This window comes from Charadrius vociferus, unplaced genomic scaffold (genome assembly GCF_000708025.1).
Source record: "Charadrius vociferus isolate BGI_N301 unplaced genomic scaffold, ASM70802v2 scaffold559, whole genome shotgun sequence".
Taxonomy (NCBI): Eukaryota; Metazoa; Chordata; class Aves; order Charadriiformes; family Charadriidae; genus Charadrius; species Charadrius vociferus.
Genome location: NW_009650252.1, coordinates 579713 through 599577, shown reverse-complemented (window position 1 = coordinate 599577; position 19865 = coordinate 579713). Strand labels below are relative to the sequence as shown.

Below are 19865 nucleotides of genomic sequence, written 5' to 3'. Positions count from 1 at the left end.
CCTCCGTGGGGGGCGCAGGACCCCCCCATGGCGGAGGAGCGCTCTGTCTCTGTGTCGATACGGGTTTTCTACGCAGGGCCGTGCTTGGGCTGCTGGCATGAGAGACCTGGTTTCTGCTCTTCCCTGCTGCCAGAAATATCGCAGGCGCCTGCAGCAGAGAGCATGGGAGGAGGGCTGGGGGCTGGGGGGGACAGCGGCGATTTTCGGAGGCTGATGGGCTCCCTGGGGCAGCACGGTGGACGCTGAGGCTGGTTAACCACCGACGCGGCCCCTGTGGCAGGACCGTGGCGAGGGGCCGGCAAGTTTCCCGTGGGACCTCTCTCCACCCAGGGAGTGACAGACAGTGCTTTAAGTCCATGGGTATCCTTCTTTTCTGCTGCACTCAGGATGGAGATGTTGAGGACCTCCCAGCCTAGGAACAGGAGAGAGGAGGCCAAGCGGGGCAAGCCATGGCCGTGCGTGGCCGGCGTACCAAGGTGCTCCCCTCCGAACTGAACAAGGTATGCCCCGAGAGAGGAGACGACCCCCCCACACACCCCAGGAAGATGAGCGACTTCGAGGTGGTCCCCAATCTCCAACAGAGCAGTAGCAGCGTCTCAAAGAGCCGGCGGAAGGCACATTTCCCCACCGGCAGCAATGAAAAGGTAAGTTCAGGAGGTGCTGGAAGAAGGGGGAGGTTGACCACACAGGAGGGAAGAACATTAGTGGGTTATCCAGTGACTCATAAACAGGAGCATTAATAACAGATCACTGCAGTTTTAGGGACAGGCAGAACCACCCCCCAGACATCGGAGGTACATGTCCAGGGTTCACATCTCCTCTCCTTGGAGTACACCTGGCTTTGTCCTTGTAGATAGCGACGGAGCTTTCTTTCACATCAGAAGAAGCCCCCAGACACGCTCCAAGCACCGGAGGCGTCTGGCCCCCGGCATAACTTCTGGCCCTTTGCAGAAACCCTCACCCCTTGCTGCTTTTCCTGCTCCCTCAGGAAAATCTCATCTCGTGGATTCCTGAAAACATCCGGAAGAAGGAGTGCACCTACTTTGTTGAAAGCTCCCAGACATCAGATTCTGGGTAAGTCAGGCAGTCCCTCAGCCCCCTTCCCCTGCCCGGAAAGCAGAAGGGGTGTTTGGTGACAAAGCTACAGCACCAGAAAATCCCACCTTTCTGTCAAGGGCTCTGGCGTCAAGGGGATTCACAAACTCCTTTTTGACTTGTTCTTCACCCTGCTGTGTGTTACCGCATGCTTGATATTCCATTTCCCAGTGAGGAACTTTCCCGATGCTTTCGCATGCAGTCATTTCCTCCCACGCTTATCCAGAGCAACCTGAATATTTCTGTCCTAAACCTCTACAGGCGGAAATACCAATTTTTGGCTATTTCCACCCAAACAATGCCTTTTTTTTTTTTTCTGCACAAGTTGTGAGCTGGAGGACAAGGTGGGCAGGAGGTGCCGGCGCCTGGAGTGTTCTTAATGAGAACGCCACCACCTCCTGCTTGGCCCGAGGCAGGGCTGGGCTTTGCCTTTTGGGTTTGGACAGTTTTGGGCACAGTTGGCGGTGTGTGTTTCAGGCGGATCGTGTGCGAATGCGGCTATCTCAGGGAACAGCACCTGGAAGATGCTGCCAAACCTCCCATCTTCCTGGGGAAGGAATGGGACCCCAGCAGGCACATCCAGGAGATGCCAACAGATGCCTTCGGTGATATCCACTTCACGGGCCTGGGACAGAAGATGGGGAAGGTGATCCATTTTTCTCACCTGTGGTGGATGGGGAGCCAGTGTTGAGGTCTTGCCATAGCAGATGAAATGCGGGTGTTTCCCTCCTGAATGAGAGGAGGTCAGGAAAGCATGGAAATGCCCCAAAGGCAACCCTGACCCAAGCAGAAGAAAGGGGGGTGGGACAGGATCCTCCCTCTCTCCCAGCCCTGTACCTACTCCCTTTCTGAAACCACGAGACTGATCTTCAGGCAGTGAGGCCCATGCTTCAAGGAGTGGCTGTTCCCTGTCCTCGTCATTAGGTTCGTCTTGGGCATGCTTGGTCCCAGGGGAATGGGGTCATGCACAAAGGCCTGGGGCAGCAGCAAGAGGACTCTGCTGGGAAATGGCGTGGGAAGCCCCCGATTCTCTGTTGGGACAGGAGAAATTGTGGTGGAGGTGCCTTGTTACCCTGAGCCTATTGTTTTTACCCAAAATGTGTGTATGCTCCCTTTTTTGCAGTATGTGCGTGTCTCCTCGGATACTCCTCCACGGGTCATCTACCACCTCATGACACAGCACTGGGGCCTCGATGCACCCAACCTGCTCATCTCAGTCACTGGGGGAGCCAAAAACTTCATCATGAAGCCAAGGCTGAAGAACATCTTCCGGCAAGGGCTGGTCAAAGTGGCCCAGACCACTGGTAAGAGACGCAGAGGGTCTCCCTATGACTGTGGTGGGAGAGGGGCTTGTCATCTGGCCATGGCAGGTTCAGTGAGTTGGGCTGCAGTGGAGATGCCAAGCTGGCCCAGGAGGCCAGTAAGTCCATGTCTGGACCACCACCACCAGGGATGGACTGTTCTTGCTCAATGGCTGCACACAGGCTCACAGGGAACTGGACCGAGAGATGCAACACTGTGCTGAAAAAGGCATCTCCTGTGCTGCCAGGGCTTGATGTAGTGGGCAGGGAAGACATCTTCTGGGCAATGGAGCATCTCTGAGGACCAGGTGTTCCTGCAGTCAGATAGGGGGACGTTAGGAGATTGCTGTGAGCGGAGCTTCTCCCTTCCCAAGCCCCTCTCTGACCCCCAGGGGCCTGGATCATCACAGGGGGGTCCCACGCTGGTGTGATGAAACAGGTGGGAGAGGCAGTGCGAGACTTCATCCTGAGCTGCAGCCACAAGGAGGGCGAGATTGTCACCATTGGCATAGCCACCTGGGGGACCGTGTACAACCGAGAGAGCCTCATCTGCCCCATGGTGAGCCAGGCAGAGCTGGAGATGTGTTTGCTTTGCCTACGCCTGGACTGCTGGGCAAGTCCTGCCAAAGACTGCGGTGGGAACGGGTGCTTCAAGACATACCTGTGGTTGGTGGCCCTGGTAAAACCCATCCACACTAGGAGTGATGGTCCCCGGCTGCTGTTTGCTGAGAAGCCCCTCTACCCTACACAGTCTTGTGTGGGTGCTGCGCTTCTCCTGGGAGGACCCTTGTGGGTGTGAGGGCAGGTGGAGCAGAGACAGAGGAGCATGGGGCAAGGCTGACGTGAGGACTGCAGGGACGGCTGTTTGGCCAGACTGTCCGTGTGCTGGCCTGTTCCTGTCCCACATGCTGGTTGCTTTGGGCATCTGGTGCTCCTCTGCAGCCCTGCCAGGCGTTTTCCAGAGCCTCTCCTCCTGCACCTTACAGGGTGGCTTTCCGGCTGAGTACATACTGGATGAGGAGAACCAAGGCAGCCTGTCATGCCTGGACAGCAACCACTCCCACTTCATCCTGGTGGATGATGGGACCCATGGGAGGTATGGGGTGGAAATCCCCCTGAGGACCAGACTGGAGAAGTTCATTTCGGAGCAGACCAAGGTGAAAGGAGGTAATGGCAACAGGGGAGGGCACAAGGTGGGATGGGACATTCGGTGGTGCCCATCCTGGCCGCTGGTGAGAGGGGAGGTTTTGGCTTCTCTGGAGGATCCAGGCAAGGGGGTTGAGAGGATTGTCATGATAGATGTGGAACCTGGTTCCTCAGTGACAGAAACCAAAGAGCCTTTCTCTGCCAGCTGCTTGACTTACGGGGTCACCAAAGGTAGGTACCCATACCTTGTGATGCTGAGCTGACGAGGGAGAGTCGTTTCTCTCAAAGGGCCAGGCCTCCAAGGGGGCTTCCAGGTGGTATCTTCTCACTGTGTCAATGATCTTCTATTCTAACACATGCACACACATGCTCCAGACTGCCAGGAGATCATCTCCTGTCCCTCCTGGAGCCCAACATATCAGGGGCAGTGGTCCCACTTTGCCTTTCACACCCCACCGCTCAGAGGGGACCATATTCAGCTGCATGGGGGGGAATTTGCCCTACAGGGAGGTGACCCTGGGCTCTGCTTTCTCACAGGTGTTGCCATCAAGATCCCCATCGTGTGCGTGGTGCTGGAAGGAGGCCCCGGGACACTCGATGTAAGGAGCTGGTCCAGCCTGCTCCCAGCAGAGCTGAGAGGAGGTGGTGGTGGGAGGGGGCAGCTCTTTGCCTGGGGTGCTGCTCTCCGGTGTTGGTGTGAGTGTGGTGCCACATGAGCTGAAATGCAGCTGGATGGGAGTGCTGCAGAGCGGCAGTGTGGGTCTCAGGCTCAGAGAGGGTCTGCTGGCCTCTCGGTAGGATTAGGACCAGCCTCTCTGCTCCGTTGCAGACCATCTACAATGCCATCACCAACGGGACCCCCTGTGTGATTGTGGAAGGCTCTGGACGTGTGGCCGATGTCATCGCACAGGTGGCCAACCTGCCTGTGCCCAAGATAACCATTGGCTTGATACAGAAGAAGCTGAGTGTGTTCTTCCACGACACCTACGAGCTCTTCACTGAGAGCAAGCTGGTGGAGTGGACCAAGAAGGTGAGCCTCTTACAGGCACGCAGCTCCACTCACTGAGCTTGTAGAGCTCAAAGGCGTCCCCAGGGGTCCTTGCCCATGAGTAGAAAGGCTTCCAGTGTGAAGTTTAAGGCTCATTTTCTGCCGATCAACCATCTGCCCCCTAGCCGTGTTCTACGTTGTCCTGGTGGGCACCCCAAGGGCTTGAGTTCTGCTCCTGCACTGCCTGCTCCCTTTGGGCAGAGTGGTACCATTCAGGACCAGCCCCAGCCAGGCTGGGAGACCCAGTGCAGGGTGTCTGCAGGCAACCTGAGAGGGGCAAGAAATTGACTCACGCAGGAAAGGGGGCTGCAGGAAGCAGCAGGAAGGAGATGCCGCTGGTGATTGCTTGCCCATGGCTCTCCTTGTAGATCCAAGACATAGTGCGGAGCCGGCAGCTCCTGACCATTTTCAGAGAGGGCAAATATGGCCAGCAGGACGTGGATGTGGCCATCCTCCAGGCCCTGTTCAAAGGTGAGTGGTGGGGAGCTGCTTGGGAGGATGGGGCAAGATGAATGGGATGGGGGTCACAAGTCACCTCCTGCAGCTGCTTGACTTATGGGGTCAACCAAGGGGTCCCCAGACCTTGTGATGCTGAACTGACTGGGGAGAGATGTTTCTCCCAAAGGCTCAAGCCTCCAAGGGGGCTTCCAGGTGGTATCTTCTCACTGTGCATATGATCCTCTATTCTAACACATGCACTTTGCATGTAGCATCCCGAAACCAGGACCACTTTGGTCGTGAGAACTGGGACCACCAGCTGAAGTTAGCTGTGGCCTGGAACAGGGTGGACATTGCTCGGAGTGAGATCTTCACGGATGACCACGAGTGGAAGGTAAGGGAGTACCTGTGCTGCTTGTCTGGTCTGGCTTATGGCTTGTCAGGTCCCATCTGAAGACTGTGGGTATTGAGGGCACTCTTCACCTCGGCTGTGCCTCAGGAGAATTTTTGAGGGCATTTCTCTTGGACCCTAAACTCCCACAATCACATTGCCAGGGGCTCTTAATCTGTCCTGTCTTTCAGAAGTGCACTCAAACACCCAAAGCAGAGGTGAGCGCACCCTGCAATTCATGGCTTGTAAAGGTCCTATTTGGCTTAAAAATGTTTACAAAGGTGATTGATGGGTATTTTGCTCAAAACTGGTGTCTTTTAAAGACAATCCACCAACTTAGAGCCAAAAATACCTCTTGCCAGCTCTGCCCTGTGGTTGCTGCTCATGCCGTGTTGTCAAATGGCACGTTGTCTCTAGACTCATCCCACCCAGCCTGGCACTCCCCTGCTCAAACTTGACTAGGGAGTGGGGCAGAGCAGCACAAGCCAGCTCTGCCAGCCCATGCCTGATCCAACTGTTGAAAAGTCGAAGCCGAGCAGGGTTCTCTGTCCTTTCTGCTGGGGGACATGGGAGGGATTTTCCTATTTTGTTCGACAGTTTGAATTCCCCCAGCTCACATGCTGTTTGTGGGACTGGGAAGGGCTGGTGGGAACCAGGATCCTGAAGAGGAAATATTTAACGGTGTGAAAATGCACAGCCTGAACAAGATCTACTCTTTTCTTGGGAAGGGAGGATGAGGCAGGCCCTCAGATTTGCCGACGCAGGCCAGGGCTGTTGAGAGGTGCGGCAGCCCTGGACTGATGTGGCTGGTATGAAAAGCTGAGGCTGAAACCAAGCTGTGGCAGAAGGTCAGCAGGTACCTTCTTGCAAGGACGGACATGTACCCCCTTACCCACCAGCTTTGTTTTCACTTCTGAGCCCACATAGATGTTGCCTTGGAAAGGAACACCCCACAAACTGGGTGACCATCAGGAGCAGCCAGTGCCCTCTTGGCTGAGATCCAGCTGGGGGCACCATGATCCTTCGGCTGAAGAGTTGTGCATAGAGGACAGGCCTTTGAGGTCCTGTTCATTTGTATGGTGTATCCTCATGAGCTGGGGAGAGGGCCTACCCTCTGCCCTACCCCATCCCTCCACCCAGCAGCCAAGAGAGCAGAGGGCTTCACTGCCGGAGGAGAGGGCACACTAATCCAGAAGTGCATCTCTGGTGGATGTCCCACAAGTGCCGTTACCTCCCAGCTGCTCTCTCACACCCGGAAACTCCTTGTGTGCTCAGGGGCAAAAACTTTCCCCCATCTGAGTGAGGAGCAGGGTGGGGTCCTGCTCTGAGGCCATGGAGGCCCTCACCTCTGCCTCTGGCCTGCCAGCCCACAGATCTCCACCCCGTGATGGCAGCTGCCCTGATCTCCAACAAGCCAGAGTTTGTGAAGCTGTTCCTGGAGCAGGGAGTGCGCCTCAAGGAGTTTGTCACCTGGGACACCCTTGTTTACCTCTACGACAACATGGCACCATCCTGCCTCTTCCACAGCAAGCTGCAGAAGGTCCTGCTGGAGGAAAGAGAGCACACAGCTGGTTCCAAAATGCCTAGAATCCAGCTGCACCACGTCTCCCAGGTGCTGCGGGAGCTCCTGGGCTGCTCCACGCAGCCTCTCTACCCCAAGCCCAAGCACACGGAGCGGCCCCGGCTCTCCATCCCTGTCCCGCACATCAAGTTGAACGTATGCATCTCCAGTTTATGTGGTGGTAGGGTTGCGTTAGGGAGGGGAATGCTGGCTCAAGAAACTATCCTGTGGGTTGCAACTGGGTCTCTGTCCTCTTGCCTGCCCAAGAATCCCACTTAAAGTTCCTTAAAGCCCTGCCCAAGTCATCTGCCCCACATTCAAGGTGCAACTCCCACCCTCCTACACACACAGCACCATGTGGCTGCGTGACGCTGGTGGGCAGGACCCCGTGGACTGGGTGCACTGGGCAGGATGGGCACATCCCCACGTCACAGCATCCCAGACTGGTCAGGGTGGGAAGGGCCCTCTGGATCTCCCCCAGTTCCACCCCCCGCCAGAGCAGGGGCACCTCCAGCAGTGGCACAGGACGGCGTCCAGGTGGGTTTGCAATGGCTCCAGAGGGGGAGACTCCCCCACCTCTCTGGGCAGCCTGTGCCAGTCCTGGAGCAGGGAGTGCGCCTCAAGGAGTTTGTCACCTGGGACACCCTTGTTTACCTCTACGACAACATGGCACCATCCTGCCTCTTCCACAGCAAGCTGCAGAAGGTCCTGCTGGAGGAAAGAGAGCACACAGCTGGTTCCAAAATGCCTAGAATCCAGCTGCACCACGTCTCCCAGGTGCTGCGGGAGCTCCTGGGCTGCTCCACGCAGCCTCTCTACCCCAAGCCCAAGCACACGGAGCGGCCCCGGCTCTCCATCCCTGTCCCGCACATCAAGTTGAACGTATGCATCTCCAGTTTATGTGGTGGTAGGGTTGCGTTAGGGAGGGGAATGCTGGCTCAAGAAACTATCCTGTGGGTTGCAACTGGGTCTCTGTCCTCTTGCCTGCCCAAGAATCCCACTTAAAGTTCCTTAAAGCCCTGCCCAAGTCATCTGCCCCACATTCAAGGTGCAACTCCCACCCTCCTACACACACAGCACCATGTGGCTGCGTGACGCTGGTGGGCAGGACCCCGTGGACTGGGTGCACTGGGCAGGATGGGCACATCCCCACGTCACAGCATCCCAGACTGGTCAGGGTGGGAAGGGCCCTCTGGATCTCCCCCAGTTCCACCCCCGCCAGAGCAGGGGCACCTCCAGCAGTGGCACAGGACGGCGTCCAGGCAGGTTTGGGATGGCTCCAGAGGGGAAGACTCCCCCACCTCTCTGGGCAGCCTGTGCCAGTGCTCTGCCACCCTCACAGCAGAGAAGTCCCTCCTTGGATTGAGATGGAACTTCCTATGGTCAAGTTTGTGCCAGTTCCCTCTCGTCCTGTCACTGGGCACCACTGAAGACAGACTGTTCCCATCTCCCTGGCACCCTCCCTTTGAGGATTTATCAGCATTTATCAATCCCCGCTCAGTCTTCTTTTCTCCAGACTGAAAAGCCCCAAGTCTCTCAGCCTTTCATGATCCCGGCCCAAGAAAAAATGGCATTTCCAGGATGAGTCCAGCCTTGGCCACCCTGCTATCTGCAGCAAAGACCCTTCCATGGGTGGTGGAGGCAGGCACCCAGGGTTCGGGGGTGGCTTTGTGCTGAGAGGCTGTCTGCTTTCTGCAGGAGAACAGGTCTGACCATTGCACACCTTGCAGGTTCAGGGGTCAAGTCTCCGGTCCCTCTACAAGCGCTCCACCGGCCGAGTCGCCTTCACCATGGATCCGGTCCGTGACCTGCTTATCTGGGCTCTGGTCCAGAACCGCAAGGAGCTGGCAGAAATCATCTGGGCCCAGGTATCACAGCCCAGAGCTGTCGGTCCCAGCTGAGAGGCTCAGATGGAGCCAAACCTCCCAGCCCCGAGAGGAAAGATTGCGCCTGCTGGCATTTGGGACAGCAGGCGAGCTGGCCCATGGCAGCCTGACCCTGGCCAAAGGGGAGCCTGAGGACACTTGATGTCCATCCCCAGACACACACCGTGATGCCAGGTCCCTCCCTTCCCAGCCAAAATGTACATGCTGGGCCAGAAGTGTGCTCTTCCTTGCAAAGGCTGAGAGAAGTCTCAGCATGCCGCAGGCAGGACACAAGGGCACGGCAGCTGGGCTGGAGAAGGCTTCCACCCATAAATAGCATCCCCAGGGTGGCTGGTGGCATGGCGAGTGTGCCATGCAGAGCCGTGGAGTCATACCATCCCGTCACCCCAGGCTTCCTGCTAGGAGAGCAGGGGTGTCCCCGGGTTCCCCGTGGTGGTGGGTTACCCCCACACCCACAGGGGAGCACAGCTCAGCCCCCGTCACAGCAAGCTGTCCATCCTGAGCAGCAGTCTCCTTGGGACACCCTTCTTCCCTCCGGTGGGACCCGTGGAGGGCTTGGCAGGACTGCCGGGACATGGAGCACAGGGGACAGAGCCCCATGCTCTCTCTTGTCTCTTCTACTCCAGAGCCAGGACTGCATGGTGGCCGCTCTGGCCTGCAGCAAAATCCTGAAGGAGCTCGCCAAGGAGGAGGAAGACACTGACACCACCGATGACATGCTGGCCCTGGCCGAGCAGTACGAGCACAAGGCCATCGGTGAGCGGGAGGGGACCAGCAAGCCAGAACTGCTCTCACACCCTACAGGGCTGGCTCGCTTTACCCAGGAGTTGTCTGGGGGTGATGGGTGGGGTGGATAGTGCCAAACAGGGGTCCCCTCGCCACGGTTGGGGTGGTGGTGCTGTGAGGGCTGTGCCGGGGTGGTGGTGGGAACGCAGAGGATGCCACTGCATGGTGGTGCGATGTCCAGATCCTGCTGCAAAGGGCTACTCTGCGGGTGCCTTGCTGAGCACCAAGCTGGCCCTGGAGCTCAGCTTTCTACCCCTGGTCTCTGCCGGGCCAGGCGTGTTCACAGAGTGCTACCGCAAGGATGAAGAGAGAGCCCAGAAACTCCTCACCCGTGTCTCTGAGGCCTGGGGGAAGACAACCTGTCTGCAGCTGGCGTTGGAGGCCAAGAATATGAATTTTGTGTCCCATGGGGGTGTCCAGGTGGGTTCCCAGCAGTGGTGCTTGGAAGGGAAGTGCCCAAGCGTCCCCTGCCCCAGATGCAGGGTTCCTTCTCGGCAGCGGTGGGGCTCTGCCCTGCAGCCCCGTTCTGACTTGGCGGGGGGGCTTCTGTAACCAGTGCTCCTCTTCCTCCCTCCTCACAGGCCTTTCTAACCAAAGTCTGGTGGGGGAAAATGTGTGTGGACAACGGGCTTTGGCGGGTGATTGCGTGCATGCTGTTCTTCCCACTTCTCTGCACCAGCCTCATCACCTTCAGGTACTTGTTGCAGCCGGGCCACGCGTGCACCAAGGCTGGCTGGGAGAAGCTGCCGTGGCACCTCCCTGGGTGGCTGAGCCCCCTTCCACCCCTGCTCCCCGCAGGGAGAAGAGGCTGCAGCCCATGGGCTGCCTGACGCGCCTCCGAGCCTTCTTCACAGCACCCGTCGTCATCTTCCACATGAACATCCTCTCTTACTTCACCTTCCTCCTGCTCTTCGCCTATGTCCTGATGGTTGACTTCCAGCCATTGCCGTCCTGGCGGGAGTACCTCATCTACTTCTGGCTCTTCTCCCTGGTGTGTGAGGAGACCCGCCAGGTACGGAGCAGGCAGAGCAGAGGCTGGGAGGAGGTGAGAGGAGGGAGAGACACCCCTATGGGTGCTCCTGGAAGGTTCTGCGTAGCTCACATTCCTGTGCTGCTTCTCATGTCGCCATCCATTTGGAGAGCTCCCAGCACAAGGGACTGCCAGATCCCCTCATCTCTGAGGCCAGAGAATCTCCTTGGCATTGCCTGGCCTGGCCCCCGGTACTTGCAGAAAGACATGCTGTTTTGAGCTAAAAACATCAGGAGATGGAGGGACCACCTCCTTCCTTGGGCACTTATTTCCAGTAGCATTTCCAGGCTTTGCTTGACATTTGATTTTTTTCAGCTTTTGCTTCAGCATCTCAGTGCCTTCCCTCACCAGACTAAAGAGCCCCATATCTCAGGTATCTCTCCCCATGCTCCTTCCATGCCCCGAGAGAGAAAACCCTGTAGGCTCACGTTAACTTTGGGTGAGCGAGAGGGTCCAGTGACAGCCAGCAGGTCTGTGTGGTCCCTCCCCTCTACAAGGTACGTGAGTATCTCACAAGGCTTTTACTGAAACACCAACCCCTCTTCTCTTCCCAACAGCTGTTGTATGATCCAGATGGGTTTGGGGTGGTGAAAATGGCTTCCCTGTACTTCAAGGACTTCTGGAATAAGTTGGATATCTGTGCCATCCTAGTCTTTATCACTGGGCTGACCTGCAGGTGAGTTGCAGAGCCACCCGTGGTGGGCAGGCTCAAGCCACAGCTGGGGGCTACAAAACTAGCGTGAGAATTGCGCAGGTTTTTTAATTGCGATTTCTTCTTCCAAAGGCCAATGGAGATTTTCCTGGCCACGTGGTTGATTCTGATCAATTTCCCTCCGCTTTTAGGAGAGACGTTTTTCATGCCACAGTTCTCACCCAGCACTCTGGGGAAGCTCACTGATATTGGGGAAGCTCACTGATATTGCAGAAATGTAACGCTGCGAGATCAGAAAAAAGAAAAATCCCCACACTGGTGGCTCTGAGGTGTTTTCTTTCTTCTCTTCTGTGCCCAGGCTGATCCCGTCAACTTTATATCCCGGGCGCATCATACTGTCACTGGCTTTTATAATTTTCTGCCTGCGTCTGATGCACATTTTCACAGTCAGTAAAACGCTGGGGCCCAAGATCATCATTGTGAAGCGCATGGTGAGAGCTCCCCTCCATCCTGCCAGGGTGATCGGCTGGGGCAGCCAGATGCCTGCATGGGATGGATGTGCCACCCGTGTTGTCCTATCCTGGAGCGAGGTTTGCTCCAGGACACGGTTTCGCTTCCCCTCTGTCTTTGCAGATGAAGGATGTCTTCTTCTTCCTCTTCTTGCTAGCGGTGTGGGTGGTGTCCTTTGGGGTTGCCAAGCAGGCCATCCTGATCCACAATGAGGAACGCATGGAGTGGCTTTTCCGTGGCGTGGTCTACCACTCCTACCTGACCATCTTCGGGCAGATTCCCTCCTACATCGACGGTAAGGGACACAAGTGGCATGAGCGGGGTGGCTGTGACAAGGCTGAGGGGTACCAAGCTCATGCCATGGTCTGCCTAGCTCCTACCGTGCTGGCCCATGGAAGTCCTGCACAGGGCTCCTCTCCAAGCACAACGTAAGGCTGGGAGGGAAGCAATGATGGGGCAGGGCGATGGAGCCCTGCTCCGGCATGTTGGGAGTGTCACTACCAATGCAAACCCAGGGACTACATCTGCCCAAGCGGTCAAGAGAGCATGCTAGCATGAGTCGATCCAGCTCAATGCCACAGCTGCAAAGCTGTTGGCAGCGAGCAGAGCACCCGGGATGATGCAGGTGGAGGTCAAATCCCTGCCTGGTGCTCAGCTCTCTTGATGCTGTCCGCTTTCAGAGAGCACAATGTGCTCCATGGGACACTGCGAGGGTTGGCTGCAGCGGAGTCATGCCTTGCTCTCTTGCAGGGGTCAACTTCAACATCGACCAGTGCAGCCCCAATGGGACCGACCCCTACAAGCCCAAGTGTCCTGAGACAAATGAGGACAACAAGAAACCCATCTTCCCAGAGTGGCTGACGGTCATCTTACTGTGCCTGTACCTGCTCTTCACCAACATTCTCCTCCTCAACCTCCTCATCGCCATGTTCAAGTGAGTTTGACCTGGCCCCATGGTCCTGACAGTGAATTGAGCTGGCTTTGCTTGCGGGCTTGGCCATGGCCAGGGCACCGCATGCTGAGGAAGCACAAGGAGGGTCCTTGGGCACATGCTGACCAGGGCATAGGGCACTTTAGGGTGGGGTTAGATGTGGTGGAAGTAGTAGGTGCAGGCCAGGGCTGATCAGGGAGACAGGTAGGAGCCGGGGCACCGTACAGACACGATGTGCCCCCTCATTCCTGTGGCACGGCTGACGCCTGGGTTCTGCCCCAGCTACACCTTCCAGCAGGTCCAGGAGCACACGGACCAGATCTGGAAGTTCCAGCGGCACGACCTGATCGAGGAGTACCACGGCCGCCCGCCCGCGCCTCCACCCTTCATCCTCCTCAACCACCTGCAGATCCTGGTTCGGCGAGGCTTGCTCCGCAGGCCGGCCACGCACCACAAACAGCTCAGTGAGGACCAGCATGTCCCCTCCTGCCCATTTCCCCCTCCCCCGGGCATGGCACCGTGCACCGAGGCACAAAGCTTGGCGTCTGGGCTGTGGTACTGGGCTTTGGGCTGCCTGGGGGTCTGACAGCACTGCCGTCCTCATCCTCTGGCAGAAGAGAAACTGGAGAAGAATGAAGAAGCTGCCCTCCTCTCTTGGGAGATGTACCTGAAGGAGAACTACCTGCAGCACCAGCAGTGCCAGGAGAAGCAGAACATGGAGCAGAAGATCCGAGACATTGCACAGAGGTATCTGTGACCCTGAGATAGGGACGTCGTTCTATCCTCCAGTGTCCTGGGCAGGGAAGAGTTAGGATTAGTGCAGGGCTGGCTGCTTAGGGGGTTCCTCTCTGCACTGTCCCTCCAAGGGTTGACGTACTGGCAGAGCTGCTGGACTTGGACCGGGTGAAGAGGACGGGGCTGGTGGAGCAGAGACTGGCCTCTCTAGAAGACCAGGTGAGCCAAAAGCCAAGCAACTGCCTAAGAAAGGTTTTCCAGGGGCTGAGTCAACTGAATCAGAGCACAGGAGAAAGCCCCCCTGAGTCAATCCCCCTTCAAACAGTTTGAGTTTCCTTGCCAAAGCAATATCATCTGAGAGGAAAAGGCTTATGGGAAATGTTTTGTTTGACTCCAAAGTGAACAGGGTGAAGGTGGGAGGTGGTGGGATGAGCTCCTGCCTCCGCTGATCACCCCAAGCAGTTAGATCTGACCCAGCTCTGGCATCTCCTTTCTGAGATAGCCGTAGCATGGCTGCTGTTTCTGCTTCACAGAATCACAGAATCCCAGACTGGTGGGGGCTGGAAGGGCCCTCTGGAGCTCCCCCAGTGCCACCTCCCACCAGAGCAGGGGCACCTCCAGCAGTGTCACAGGATGGCGTCCAGGCGGGTTTGGGATGGCTCCAGAGGGGGAGACTCCCCCACCTCTCTGGGCAGCTTGTGCCACTGCTCTGCCGCCCTCACAGCAGAGAAGTCCTTCCTCATGTTTAGATGGAACTTCCTATGTTCAGGCTTGTGCCCGTTCCCTCTCGTCCTGTCACTGGGCACCACTGAAGACAGACTGTTCCCATCCCCCTGGCACCCTCCCTTGAAGGATTTATAAGCGTTGCTAAGATTCCCCCTCAGTCTTCTTTTCTCCAGACTGAAAAGCCCCAAGTCTCTCAGCCTTTCCTCATCAGAGAGATGCTCCAGTCCCCTCATCATCTCTGTAGCCCTTTTCTGGACCTTCTCCAGCAGTTCCCTGTCCTTCCCAAACCAGGGAGCCCAGAACTGGACACAGCGCTCCAGATGTGGCCTCACCAGGGCAGAGCAGAGGGAGAGAGCATTCCCACCTGCTTTGAAAAGATGTTTCCCGGGAGGTGGTTTTCCACTCTGAGTGTCAGGGCACAGGGAGGACTGCTGCTGCCCAGGGCGATGTACCGCCAGAAGCCAAGAGCAGCAGTGTCTCCTTCCAGGGCTGTATCCCACAGTATTCCAGCACGGGAGCCCCGGGGCACAGCTGGGCTCCGGGGGGGAACTGACTCTCTCCTGTCCCACGCAGGTGCTCCAGAATGCCCAGGCCCTGAGGTGGATAATGCAGGCGCTGCAGGGCAACGGCTTTGGCTCAGGGGAGGACATGCCACCCGTGGGTAAGTGGAGCCTGTCGCCACCTGGGCAAACTTGGGGTCCCCGTGCTGGTACCTGTGGGGCTGTGGACCAGGGCTGAGCAGCTCCTCGCACCCCTCTGTTAAGAAGCAGAGGGTCCTTTGGCCCAGGGAGGTCTGGGGGCTCTGCGAGGTTGTCCAGCCCCTCCTGTGGCCATTCCCACCCTCCACTCCAGAGCCCTCCCTGCAGACAATGGCTGAGGCTTTCCACTCCAGCATCCCCAGGGGAGTTCCTCCGGGGTCTGTTGGAAGAGATCCTGGGGGCCAGGTCCCCAAGGGACATCGGCATCCCCATGGAGAGACCCAGCCAGCCCCCTCAGGAGACCCATGGTCTGCAGCACCGGACTCAGGACCCCCCTTTGTGGGGCCTTGCTGTCCGTCTCTGCCTCGCAGGCTCCAGCAAACCCTCAGAGATGAAGGAGGTTGACCTGGAGGGGAAAGCCGAGGAGAGCCAGCCCCCGTACCACGTGCTTGCCCGAAACCTCTTGTACCCAGGTTCTCACACCCTCCGCTTCCCTGTGCCGGACGAGAAGGTGCCCTGGGAGGTAGGAGCTGTGACCCTGGGCAGCAGGGCTGGGAGAGGGGACCATGGGGCAGATCCACCAGCGGTGGGAAAAGGAATGGACCCATCCTTGCACTCACGTCATGCTTGGGAGCTCCTGTTCTCCCCAGCCCTGGGACAAGTGGCTTCCTGGAGCAGCTGCTCCGTGAGACCCTCCCAGGGATGAGGAGGGATGAACGGGTACTGTTCCTGCTGGGATCTGCAGTGCTGGGGCTGCCTGGGGGTGCTCGGTTGGGGGATGGAGGGTACAACCACCCACCTCCACATTTGCTGAGTCGGGGCTGGCTCAGGGTCAGAGCCGCGACGCCAGGGGGGACCTGACATGGCCACGTGCTCTACAGGTGGACTTCCCTCTCTATGACCCTCCCGCCTACTCAGCCGACCACAAGGACATGGCGGTGCAGGACCCGTTCAGCCCGTGAGTGTCCCCCTGCGGCTCCCCGCTCCTCTGCCCCTTGCCCTGGGCGGCACAGCCAGCCCTCCCTGCCGGGCTGCCTGCCGCCCCCCCAGCTCCTTGGAGTCTCTCCTGAAGATCAACTACAACACCATGGACGGGCTCATCGACCGGCAGAGCTTCCACGGCCTCTACACCGTGCAGGATGGGCTGCCCCTGTGAGTGCATCCGCCATGGGCACAGACGGGCTCGGTGGGAGGCAAAGCACCAGGGAGATGGAGAATCCGGGAGGTGTTGGGTGCATCCATCCCCTTCCCGCTTCCCTACGGCTAATAGTGGTGCAGGGATAATGGCACACATCATCCTCAGGGCTGTCCCCCTCCCAAAAAAAACCGCAGCACCCAGAAGAAGTGCAGTGCAGTGGTGGGAAATCTGGGGGAGCAGCACAGGGCTTTGACTGGCATCACGGGGTGCATGGAGGGACCCCGGTGCCATCCTAACCTGCTCCCTCTCTCTCCCCGCCAGGAACCCCATGGGCAGGACAGGGCTGCGAGGCCGTGGGAGGCTGCACTGCTTTGGGCCCAACCATGCTCTGCACCCAGTGGTGACCCGGTGAGCACCTGGGGACAGAGAGGTGCCCTTGTTCCAGGATGGGGCTGGGGAGGTGGGATGGAAAAGGGGGCACGAAGCTATCTCAGAGAGACCGGGACCTGGCAAAAGTCACCACTGCCCATTCAACCGCTGCTGGGCAGGGGGGAGCTGAGTCCAACTGCAGCGTAACAGGGGCCTCTCTCACAGCTGGAGGAGGAATTTGGATGGGTCCATCATAAGGAAGAGCCTAAAGAAGATGCTGGAAGTCCTAGTGGCCCAGTACCCACTGTCAGATGTCTGGGCTCTGCCCGGGGTAAGAGCTGGTGGAAGCAGCTGGTGCAGAAGGGTTTGGGGACATGGGGACCAGCCGACAGCTAGATGCCCTGCAGAAAAGGGAGAAACACAAGACGGGTGTCCCAGCCTTGTCTGAGGAGGTACCTCCACCCCTCCCGCAGAGCATCTGAGTGCGGGGCTGCGCTGCCAGGAGTGCTGGGGGAGCGGTGGTCCCATCACATACCCCCACCCACCCTGAGCCCCTGCCTCCTGTTTCTCCCTCCTCCTCCTCCTCCTTCTCCATGGCTTCAGTTCTCACATGTCCTTCATGACATAAGCAATTGGCAAAGCGTCCTTTGACAGGGAGGTCCGGATGTTGAATCAGGCCAACTCAGACACGTGCTTGGGCACAGCTGAGGACTTCTGGCAGGAGAGGGAGGAGGGAGGGAGGCACCACTGCTGCTTGATATCCCCCCTCCCCCCCCAAGAGTTTGTGGCGTGTTCTGCGGTGGTGGCAACCACCCAATGGCCAAGCTGGTGGCAGTGAGGGAGGCTGAGCTGAGCTGATGGCAGGCCCCGGGGCTGACATCTGCTTTGGCGCAGGGGTCCCTGGAGCCGGGCGAGACGCTGCCACTGAAGCTGAAGTGGATCCTGCGCCGGGAGTTCTGGCCCCAGTTCCAGAACTTGCTGAAACAAGGCACTGAGGTGGGGGCCATGTGGGTGTCACAGCAGTGCAGGGGCACACGGGTGTCACTCCAGTATAGGGGCATGTAGGTGTCACAGCAGTACAGGCACATGGGGACATCACTGCAGTACAGGGACATGTGGACACCATGGTGCCACAGGGACTCGTGGGTGTCCCCCGGGTATACAGGGGCAGGGTGCGTCACCCCTTGGCCACTGCTCCCACCAGGGCAGAATGGCTGGGAGAGGTGGAGACATGCCTAATGGCCCCACACCACGCAGGGTGCTGGGAGGCAGCCCAGGGACCCCAGGGGGGGCTGCACATGCCAGTGCCTCTGCCTGCTGCGATCGCTCTCCACAGCTCCAGCTGCAGTGGGAACAGGGCACTGGTCTCCAGCAGGGCAGAAGAGCTTTGGGGTGATGCCCCACCACCACCCCCAGGGGTCTCTCTGTGTCCCCAGAGAGGTGGTGAGGGTTCTGTTAATGTGGCACTCCTGCACAGATACACAAGGGGTACCTTGATGACCCCCGCAACACGGACAACGCCTGGGTCGAGACGGTCGCCGTCAGCGTGCACTTCGACAACCAGAACGATGTGGAGATGAAGCGGCTGAATTCGGTACGGGGCCCTCGCCTCCGCAGCTCCCTGACCCAGCTCGCAGCAGACGTGGGGCAGAGGAGCCAGATCTCCCGACCCACATCTCGTCCTCATCAAGAGTGGGCTTCTCCAGCTTCATGGAGGAAGAACATGGGGTGGCGTGCAATGGGGGCTCCAGAGAAAAAGGGCAGGAGGCTGGGGACTGGAGGTGCTGTTGAGCATGGCTGGCATGTCCCCTCGCCAGCAGCGTGTAGGTGATATCTCTGGTACCCTTCCAGTTCCTCCAGGGCTGCGACCCGGAGCTATGCATCCGCTGGCAAGTGCTGGACAAGAGGATCCCCCTGCATGCCAACCACAAGGAGCTCCTGCACAAGGTCTCAACCCTCCTGGGCGCCTACTACTGAGTCCTCAACCACAGGCCAGGGCTCCTGCTGCCCCAGACCAGGTTCTGGTTGGGACCTGCGGCTCTACCACAGCTCACCTGTGAGACCATGGGCAGCTACTGGAGCCTAGGTACTTTGGTCGCCTCGGTGAATGTCCATAGCAGGTCTCTGGGAGGAAAACTGTCCCCTCCCCAGCAGCCGGGGGCAGGGGCTGCCTGGGCAGCGCCTACGCAGCATCCTGGTCACCTAAGCCACCAAGCTCAGCTCCAGCTTGTCTCTCGGTGCTTCCACATCACTAGGGCTTCGGCCAAGCAGAGCCACAGGGCTCTTCCTGCAAGGTGTTCCTCCTCTCAGTTCCTACCCGCTCCTTGCTTTGGTGTGGGCACTGGGACTTGCCAGCCCCAGCTACCCCTCCACCCAGCGTACCCACTGGGCAGCTCCGTTCCCGCTCCGAGCCCTGGCAGCCCCACTGGCACAGCTCCCAGGGGATTGCTCTGGAGAAGGCTTGGGGGTCTTTTGCACCTAAAGCTCCTGACTGCCCTTCAGGTTGCTCCTGTGGCAGCTGTCTCCGTACCTCTGGTTGCCTCAGACCCAACAACATGGTCCTGAGCTGTGCTCCAGCACTTCCGAAGGTGTGAGCAGCTCTTGGCTTATATACCTATGGTTTCATAGCTCCGCACAGGTCCACCCCCTCCATATCCCATACTGTTACGTGGTCCTGCGTGTGTATGCTGAGCACCGTCTTGTAGCAGAACTCCTTCCCTCTGCCTGAGGCAAGGCACCAGCAGATGTCCCCTGCCTGTCCCATCCCCCTGTGCACATGGACGGAAAGGCGCAGCTTGCTAGGACCCAGGTGATCTGTGCTCTGTGGTCCCTTGGGCAGGTAGGGACAGAAGAGGGGACATCAGTGTGTCCATCCCAGACATCTCTGCTCTTAAGGGGTCCTTTACTCACCTTTTCTGTTGCCTGCCATGGGGACAACAAGGCACAGTGGAGACATTTCTCCATAGCCCAGAACAGCCCCATGGTGGCATATTATGCCTGGGACTGCTCAGGGAGAGCTTTCAGTTCCCCCCACTCTCTCCCGATGGATCAGCCACCGGTCAGCCAGGGCGGCTCTTCCCACACTGGTGGCCACTACAGCACAACTGCAGTTTCACCAGTGATGCACTTGGGGCTTGGCAAGTGGAGGGGGAGGGGGGTGGGGGTGGTGTGTCCAAGTGGCAATTTAGTCAACCCAGCTCAATAAACCACGTATTAAATGACCAGAGGCTGGTGGTCTGTTACGGCTGTGTCACCAGGGGCCTTTCCTGGAGGCCGTGCTTGGAGCGTGCTTCCAGGATAAGCCCAGTTTGAGTGTTCCCACCCCCTATTCTTGTTGCACAAACTCCCTTTGCTGGCAGACTCGCACCCCCTCATCTCCCCCCCCCCCCCCCCCAAACCCATCCAGTTTTTTGCACAACAGCAG

At 58.4% G+C, this 19865-nt stretch overlaps 1 protein-coding gene across 1 annotated transcript; it reads left to right on the top strand.

Annotated features, from left to right (window-relative positions):
- The first annotated feature begins 449 nt into the window (after positions 1–449).
- On the top strand, positions 450–18418 carry TRPM2 (transient receptor potential cation channel, subfamily M, member 2). Its single transcript, XM_009893079.1, is given in 32 exon segments — positions 450–644; positions 989–1074; positions 1573–1741; positions 2219–2399; positions 2789–2955; positions 3383–3563; positions 4080–4141; positions 4372–4572; positions 4959–5061; positions 5301–5422; positions 6786–7136; positions 8711–8848; positions 9493–9622; positions 9927–10072; positions 10234–10446; positions 10449–10664; positions 11240–11358; positions 11693–11825; positions 11968–12139; positions 12595–12778; positions 13058–13239; positions 13390–13522; positions 13642–13729; positions 14810–14897; positions 15306–15457; positions 15816–15892; positions 15985–16086; positions 16394–16480; positions 16667–16772; positions 17336–17437; positions 17919–18035; positions 18293–18418. Coding segments are annotated over 32 exon segments (4629 nt in total).
- The last annotated feature ends 1447 nt before the right edge of the window (positions 18419–19865 follow it).